Raw genomic sequence first — 9586 nt, 5'->3', positions numbered from 1 at the left:
TTACTTGTTAATAGCTGATGCATCAGTTTCATATCGTTTTGAAAATTTCTGACTAGGTTTCCTTTCAAATTTAACACTTCTTCGAGCTTTACTCATAGTAGCAGATTGAAATTCAGTTCGACCACTTCAAAATAAGAAAGAGTCATTAATTTAATGCACTGTTTAATTTAGATTTAGATATAAACCTGTATCTGAATCTAGACCCAATTCTCAAAAACATCTGTTTCTGGTTGGTATCTTTTCTTGAAGTTCTCAGCCTAAAGAATGTGTGGTGTTCAACTGCACATTTCCATAGATGTTTGCAAGCTTTGTCGTTTTTCATTCGGAATAAAAACGTATGTTCTTGCTCCCTACCCTGTATGCAGGGAAAAAGAAAGTTAAAAAAAACTGTTAAGTTTTACAACAAAAATGAATTTGAAATGATTAATACAAATATTTACGTTACAAACTGATATAATAATCGACTTTTCTTAAACCCTAACTATGTTCCATAGGAAGAAAAATATGTAACATTGAAGAATTCAAATAAAACTGAACTTCTGATAGGGTGAATGTTACATATTATGTTTTATTTCAAATTTTAAATTTATCTTAAATAATTACTAAACTTTTAACAATATTTTTGAAAAAAAATAATGTACTTGATCATTGTCTTCCAGTACGACAAGCTTTAATTTTGTTTTTTTGAATTGAAGTTTCGTTATTTTTGGCCTAAAAAAATTACTTATTAAGTTAAATTGTAATATGATTTAAAAAATGTTTACTCACCAAAAAAATAGTCCTATCTTTTCTACTTTTTCAAAAATAAGAATTCCAGTCGGTGTAAGTCCAAGCATGTATTCATTATCGTCTCTACCCTTGAATAAAAACGTCACAATTGAAAATTGAATCACGTTATTAATCTTGCAATAACTTTCACTCTCCCACGCTGAAGACTCAATTTTAAACCAGTTTTAGCCATTTTTCACTGAACCTCATTGTGTCAATCAATCAATCAATCTTCGTTTTGCGTCCAGAGACCCGGTTTCCCGAGGCAGGACTAAACCTCATTATGTAATTATTTTTTCTTGACATATCTGTTCTTGATTCACAGATTAATTTTATATCACTTAAACTAAATCAATTACAATTTAAGCTGATTTTTTCCATTGCGTGAGCTACGGTAGAACTTATTTTTTCTTCTTTCTCAGTTAAACTTCTCTACTTTCATACATAGTCCTAATTTTAAATCTGATCAAAAGTTTCACTCTTGAATCAAATTTAATTGGTCTTTCGAATTTTCCAACATTTTAATTTTTATAGAAATGCTTTTATCCAATCATTGGTCCATGTTCTTATTAAACTAGACCACCTGGTCATTTTTTGCCTCATGCACATTCTGAGACCACAATGAAGTAGCCAATCCTTGATGAAAATCTCAACTCAAGTCCGCCTGATATTATGAGAAAACTCACCAAAATACTACCTTTTGCTACATTATTCCAACTCTTATTCTGCCTGTCTATAAATTATGCAATATCTATAACTTTCGCTAAAAGTACCCAAAATACTAACCCAAAAAACTCCACCTTTTGCTACATTATTCCAACTCTTATTCTGCCTGTCTATAAATTATGCAATATCTATAACTTTCGCTAAAAGTACCCAAAATACTAAACTCCACCTCTCCAACTAATTTAATTTCAAAATAGTAGCTACTTGTCCATTAAATCTCTTCTCGTTCATATTATCTCCCCTTCAGCAAGCTCATCTACTTTCATACTGGTCACTCTCTGGCTGGAGTGATTTACCATCAAAACCCTATTTCAAGTCATTTGGGAGTTTTGACGACAGCTAGAGGCACATTCGTTCCTTTAATAAGAAAAGATGGAAACGGATAACCGTTTTGATTTGTTTAAATTTGTTGATTTGATTGGTTTGATCGTAGTTATGAATTTTGTTAGTCTTGAGCATCTTTGTAGCTTAGTCCTTAGAACATAGAGAATATAAACTGTACTGTTTTAAAATGAAAAACGTTACTCAGAGCTTTGCTACAATAAATTTAATTTCGAGACTAAATATGTTTACAAATTATATAGTAATCTGAAGTTAAAAACCTCTGAAATTGCCTAACCCTATTTAATGTGAACAATTAAAAAAAATTTTTCTTTGAATATTTGGCTAAATATAAATTACTTGTGAAAAACCAAACAAAGACAATATAATTACCATGACAGAATGCATATCAACTCCGTATAGTTCTAACCATTTTGCTTTGTTTAAGTAACCTAGTTCAGCCTGTGCCGGTGTTTGTCCCCTAAAATTTGTTATACATACAAATATCAGAAATTGCAAGTCAAATTTAGAGCTTTATTTATAAATACTTGTATGTCTTAAACTTTTCAATGACATCTTTTTCAAATTCTTCACTTTGATTATCCACAAATCGAAATTCTGACACAAAGCTTATATCATGAACTTTGCTGTCGAAATCTCCAACCTCAGCTGAACAGTGAAGCAATATTTAAATACAAATTAATAAATATGTAGGATATGAAAAATTAATTTAAGTTGCTATGGGGAAGCAAAGTCAAATTGCAAGCAATGCAGTCACAACTTCAGACGTTATTCAATTCTACATAAACACAAATATCTGAACAAAAGTCAAAATATCATAACACAACATATGAATCATGTAATCATTGGTAGATTAGATAGATAACGCAGTATCTTCTTTCTGTAATGTGTGTGAACGTGACATATTAATAATGAGTCACAACACAACTTTCGTTTGTAAAAATTACATTGATACGTCTATCAATATATGAATATGTGTATAGTCAAGCTGTGTGTGACTGTGTGTGTGTGTGTATGTGTGTGTGTGTGTGCGATTGACTGTGAGTATTGTGTGTGTGCCCGTGTGGCTAAGTCCCAATGACGAAATATACAAACCTAAACCTGATGTGTTTTTCTTGTGTGGGGTTAAAATATTATTTAACAGATATGCAATAATCACCAACACTGAAGTGCTAATGCAGCAAGTTCGACAGAGGTTTCATATGAACATTCTAATCTGCCCTCCAATATGTCTTGCTTCAGCTGTAAGAAGAACTGATACCTATTTAATTTTAAATTAGCATTGAAATTATTACACAATTTTGATGGATAAAGGCAAAATAACATGCAAAAAAATATTATCATTGAGTTTAAATCACAAGGTAATTTTTCACTTGTGCACATGTTGATATATGTTTATAAGAATTTTTGAAATTATGAATGATTTAAAAAGAACTTTTAAATTGTGGACCTTAAACTATCTTTAGTGGATACTTATGTAAGAATATTTGAGGAAAAGTTCTTTCTTATTAATAGTTAACTCTTTTATTTGTGAAATAATCACATAAAAGTGATTTGTTGAGCTCAGACCACAACGATATTTTTTAAAACAAAATTTTTAAAATTAGCCCAGTCTTTCAATGCTATATTATATATAAGAAGTAATCCTCCCAAAACTTATTAACTTGCTAGGTGTTTTCATAGCTGGAGATCTCTGATATCAAGAAATAATAAAAAGAAATACAATAAGTCATGAAAATCATTTAAATCCGGACGAAAATCAGGTAGTGTTGCATTGGAAATTATTGCAGGTTACCAAAAATTAATGTCATCAATACACACTGATTAATAAACAAAACGATTTTGCTCCAATAGTGACATGAGTGACAAAGTTGGGATAAAAAGACTTTGTGAGCTGAAAAGACAAAAAAACATGAAAAAATATCTAAATTTGGGTTGTTTGTCGAGTTCGGAAAAAGTCAGGATGAATGAGAAATTTGTGAAATTATAATCCGGAATTGTGATGTGTGTGAGGTCTGGTAGATGAAAATTTTCAATCTATAAACATTATCATCACTTTTTATGTACCAAATATTAAAGAAAATTAAAAGTAAATAAAAAAACTAAATAACAAAAATAGATTAAAACATGAATGAATGGAGCAACTTGAAAAACAGTTATTTACACAAAATTCACCTTGTAAGTTCTTCATGTAAATTGCTAGGCTCGCTTGTATAAAATTTGACTTGAAATTTGAAGCAATAAACTGCAATTGTCATAAAATATAATTTGAATCCAAAATAAATTAATATTAATATCAATAAAACTCTTCTTTTCAATTGTTATAAAATATATTCTGAATCAAAAATATATTAATAATATTAATATCAATAAAACTCTTCTTTGGAGATAGTAAAATCTTTAGTAAATAAATATATTTTTGTACTGATTGCATGCATTGCATAGGACAAAAAAAAACTTGAGAACAGAATTTCGGCATTAGAAAAATCAATAAGTGGCAGACTGGGTTGGCCCCAACCGTACTGATTACTGACACATTAGTTGGTTGTATTTTTATGAATGGAGTGTTGTTTAGCAAAGACGATAATGATGATACAATGATACAAACATAGGCATTTGTGCTTATGGTTTCAAGAGTTTTATTAGGTATAGTGTATTATAAAACACAACAACAACACACGTTTAGACGACATTTTCCCCGAGATTGCCGTTTGGCTACCTATGATGAAACCGAAATACCCCCCGATGATAGTGTATTATAAAAGTTTATTTTTAAAACATTTTATAATTTAATGAAGCAAAACAATACTTTTATCTTTTGGATGTAACTGCTTTTTAATTTTCTTTGTTGAATCAAGCCATTGCTAAAAATAAAAAAGTTAGAAACTTTTTCAACTAAATCATGAAAAAATAAGAAAATATACAATATATATGAAAAAAACACGACTTTCAAGATAACAAAAATAGTTAGAAACAACCAAGGATCCTATCAATCATTTCTAAGAGAGGTAATTTCAAGAATATCTCAGCTTGATGTGACAAAATGAGATGAACATTTTTTTTGAAGAGTAATGAATGAGAAATTTATAAACAAACGTTTCTGCAGAACAACAAAAACCAATTAACTACATTTAAACAATGCAATAAGCATCATTTAAGCCTAGAAAAGAATCAAACCTAACAAAATTAATTATAAAAATTTAAGTAAACCTTGACATTGTATGCATCCAAGTATTGCAATCCAAAATAATCAACTTCAATCAAATCAAGGTAGAAAAACACTTTCTCGTATAATAAAGATCCATGGCAATTTTTCTGCAATTGGAAGATTCATTTATCTAAAAATATTTGATGTTGTAAAATATTTCATGTCCTTATTTGTTGTTGATCATTCCAACCAACAAAATTAAATCCCTGAAATTCAACTACTCATTTCATTTAATACAAACCAACTGTCAATTATTATTATTGGATAAGAAGTTAAATACAAATGGAAGTAAAGTCAAAAAATTGAAAATGATGTATGTATTGAAAATGACGCCACAATCTTGAAAAATAATTTTTAATAAAAGTTCTTAATTAAAATCAGTAGATGAAATTACATGATCTGAAAACTGGAATAGTCCAGATAATTTTAGGCCTAATCAAGATTATTTTTAATAAAATATTTAATGAAAGGCATGTGAAGCAGACACAAATAAAATTAAAATCATTAGATCCAAATGAACACGAAAAAAATTGACAGAATTAGTCTGATTTGAATATTTAAATAAAACGTAAAAGAGCTTCTCACATTTTATTAGCTGACGATTTTACATTCATTTTTTATATAACATCATATTATTTTATTACTGATTTTTTGAGGAGTATTATTATCAGGGGTCTTAATTCATTTCAGGGGTCTTAATTCAAATTAAACTTAATGTTGAAAATCATTTTTAATTTGCAGTTCTTTAAAAAGCTCCAATTAATAAATAATAATAAACCACTCAAAAGAATGGACTTTCAAGTATAAAAAAAAGTATAACCAAGTTGACAATAGCCAAACCTCAAGTAAACCAGTTTTACTACATAACATCCTAACACAAGCAAAAACAATTATCTTCAGCCTTCAGAACCAGATGACCTAACTAATCAAAACAACAAGGACAAACACCATATAGCATAAAAATTTAAAATTCAATAAATTAAAGGAAATCTGTTCAGACAAAGTATTTTAATAAAAAGGAATTAAAGAATTAAATCCGAAAATGTTACATAACTGTAATTTCAGCTATTTTATTATGATCCTAATGCATATTTATGAAACATTCCAAACCAATTCTATTTATTCAACCAGGGCTGAAAGATTATTTACATATACATATGATGCTAGCAAGTGCTAAAAAATTCAGTGATTTTTGTTTTCCATTAGTATTATAATTGTTTCCATTTAATTTGTGCATTTAAATATGTAATCTGTTAATAAGCATTAGCTATGTCAATATGAAATTTTGTCATTCTAAGGAAGAAAATGCATAGGAATGATGAACCTCCTCATTTGAATATTGCCGTTAGAAACATTAATTGTCAGAGGTTGCATAATTTTTGTTTAAAATACAACAAATTCTGGCTTTTTAATAAAATGTAATAAAATAACTCAGTCTTCATTGTAACAATGTTGAATTAAAGATTTTTCTAAAATTTGATTTATGAAAAATTCAACTTTTAATTAATTAGTTAATATTATTATGAAGAAATTTTGTTGAATCACTCAATTTGTCAATAATGAAATGTTTTTTAAGAATTTTATATTGAAAATTAATCACAAAAAATGAAGTAACCAAAATTTTAAAATAAAACTTTCAATTAAAAATAAATAAAAATTATAAAATTAAAATTTTACAAAATAATAGAAATAATTAACATTATTACATTAAATTTAAACTATATCATTACTGAATTTTAAAATAAATTTAACCATATTTAATTAAAAATGAAATTTAAATTAAAACAAAGTTATTAAATTATAAATGAGTAACAAACTAATCAACAGAAAACCATACATATTTTTTAACAAAACTAATAGACAAGTTTAAGTTAGGTTGTTAGTTAGGGCTTAGTAAGGATACTCACCGAACTGAACCAACATATATTATAAACAAATGAGAGTGAACATGAACTAAACACTGAACCTAACCAGCACCAACAGGGAAAATGATATTTATATAACAAACCGGCAGAAATGTTTCAAAGAAGGTGCCATCGAGAAGAAGAACTTTACAGTGAAGTTTATTTTTATCAACTTGAGCCAAATTCGTTGAATCTCTCGAACTACGGGATCTTCTTCTAATAAACAAATCGATGAAAGAAGACATCTTAACTTAACTTAATAACAACAAGCTGTTGACAAAAGTTCTATACAGAATCACTCGCCGATAATTGTACAATGACAAGAAAATGTAGAATGCCACTAAACTTAATACTGTTTTTGTATTCATTGTTGTCATATATATCATATAATTAGAATAAATATATATAGAATGATAAGTATATTGTCGTTGTTCCATATCATATATAATTGTCAACTGCTCTATCAAACTAATATATAAGATCAAACTACAATGGTTCGTTTGAGTGAACGAGTGCCTTAGCCCGGAAGCCATAAAATATATATAACACCGTAATCAACATTCTTTACTTCTTCCAATTTGACTAAATGCTTATTAAGAGCTTTCTTAGCATGGATATATATATCCATGTTTCTTAGTGGCGATTCAAAAAGTAAAGAAGAATACAAGAAGATATTTCACCAGCTTACCAGGATTTTATCTACGAACAAAAAAACGATGTGAACCTGACGCACTTTTCACGCAAACCAATTCTTAGCAATAATCATAAAAAATCACAACCGATTTTAAAATTGGGATTAATATTGTTACCAAATTAGTTTTCAAAAACCTTTCCTGGTATTTCCATGGATATATCCATGGGATTTCTGTATTTCGTGACGCAATAACGAAAAGCAACGAGTTATTAGTAAGAATGGTTCACTTTTAGTTAATGTTTTTTGTTTTCTCCCGTTAGTGTTTAATTTTATCGCGTGGGATGGCTTCTGTTAAACTTGAAAATGCAAATCCTTCAATTTTTAAAAAAGCACAAGAAAGAAAATTATCTTTCAACGATTTAGATGATAATGTTAATGAATCGTTTGATGCTAGAGAGATTTTTGACATATCCTTTTTGTTTTTTTTTAGTATGGTTTGATTAGTTTTTTTGTAGTAGTTGACCATATGATCATATCGTATATCTATATATACTATAACTATATATAAATATATATATGATATAAATAATTATAAGTTAGATAATAATGTTAATGAATCGTTTGATGCTAGAGAGATTTTTGACATATCCTTTTTGTTTTTTTTTAGTTTGGTTTGATTAGTTTTTTTGTAGTAGTTGACCATATGATCGTATCGTATATCTATATATACTATAACTATATATATATGATATAAATAATTATAAGTTAAATATAAATACAATAATTCAGGCTACGCTAGCCAGTCACAAAAGAAAAGATGCTAGTGTAATCTGCAATGGTAAAGTGCCTTGGTACTGCTATTGATTCCTAATGTTGTTTGGTCTTTTATTGCAAAGATATCTATACCTATCACAAGCATTGTATTTGGTTGATGATGTCTGAACCAAAAAGTATTGAAGAATTGTAATAAGTAAATAAATATCAAAGAGAATGGCACTGATTTAAAAGATACAAAATCAGAGAGCAATCAGAGAGGAAAAGCAATCTTTTTAAAGTAAAGACCTTGTAGAGGCTAGGTTCTACCTCATCCTACTTAGGGTAAGCATCTGTCTGTAGGAGGTGAACTACGATCTCAGAAAACTAGTTTTTGGTCACCCATAATTCGGTTTTATATTTTATAAGTTATATATTGTTAAAATGTTTTGACAGACAGCTAGTCTTTTTAGTTTAGCTTTACGTTGTTTTAAATTAAAGAATTTTAATTATAATTATACTGGGTCCAGTTGTCTCAAATTAAGCTTCAGGTTCAGGTTGCTGGCATTTATTTATTGATCTTTAATAAATGATTCACGTTGGACATTTTTTTAGGAAAGCTAATATTTTAATTATAAATTATATTATGTCCTTAAATTAAAAAAAGATTATGATTTACTTCTTTAATTTAAATTCATTCACTGTATAAGAAATATAAATGATCCTGAGCATCCACTCACCCTTGAAGAATTGAATGTTGTGGCTGAAGATCTTATTGAGGTTAGCCTGTCCATTTATTATTTGTTTAATAAAAAATTTAGTATTAATCTCAACCTTTCAGGTCAATGACGAATCCAACATTGTTAATGTTTTCTATAAACCTACGATACCTCATTGCAGCATGGCAACACTCATAGGGCTCTGTATAAAAGTAAAGCTTATTAGATGTTTGCCTTCAAGATTTAAGGTAGTAATTTTTTGTTGCACGCTCTTCATTCTGTAAAATACAGTATTGTTTTCTAATAGATCTCTGTTGCCATAATGCCCAGTTTTCATGTTTCTGAAGCAGCTAGTAAGTATACACTTCTATTGGGTTGTAAATAACTTTTGATAAATTTCTTAATGAATTTATTTATATTTTGTGAATGTTAAAAAGTTAATAAACAGCTGGCGGACAAAGAAAGAATTGCTGCTGCTTTAGAAAATGTGAATCTTCTGAAAGTTGTCAATCAGTGTTTATCAATATAAAAA

General features: G+C 28.3%; 2 protein-coding genes across 2 annotated transcripts; one reads left to right on the top strand and one right to left on the bottom strand.

Moving 5' to 3' along the window:
* On the bottom strand, nucleotides 1-7193 carry HELRODRAFT_73015 (hypothetical protein; the record flags this gene model as incomplete). The annotated part of the gene is made up of 11 exons (XM_009013468.1): nucleotides 1-124; nucleotides 186-355; nucleotides 642-711; nucleotides 769-857; nucleotides 2209-2296; nucleotides 2364-2484; nucleotides 3000-3097; nucleotides 4012-4081; nucleotides 4646-4700; nucleotides 5047-5151; nucleotides 7053-7193. The coding sequence occupies 11 exons, from the start codon at nucleotides 7191-7193 to the stop codon at nucleotides 1-3; spliced, it is 1131 nt and encodes a 376-aa protein (XP_009011716.1).
* Nucleotides 7194-7923: 730 nt separating this feature from the next.
* On the top strand, nucleotides 7924-9583 carry HELRODRAFT_72949 (hypothetical protein; the record flags this gene model as incomplete). The annotated part of the gene is made up of 5 exons (XM_009013467.1): nucleotides 7924-8060; nucleotides 9046-9115; nucleotides 9177-9305; nucleotides 9362-9407; nucleotides 9492-9583. 5 exons carry the CDS (start codon nucleotides 7924-7926, stop codon nucleotides 9581-9583), a joined length of 474 nt encoding a protein of 157 aa, XP_009011715.1.
* Between the last annotated feature and the right edge of the window lie 3 nt (nucleotides 9584-9586).

Source organism: Helobdella robusta (genome assembly GCF_000326865.2).
Source record: "Helobdella robusta unplaced genomic scaffold HELROscaffold_12, whole genome shotgun sequence".
Classification (NCBI taxonomy): Eukaryota; Metazoa; Annelida; class Clitellata; order Rhynchobdellida; family Glossiphoniidae; genus Helobdella; species Helobdella robusta.
The sequence above is the reverse complement of the archived record's forward strand: the minus strand, read 5'-3'. Positions and strand labels throughout refer to the sequence as shown.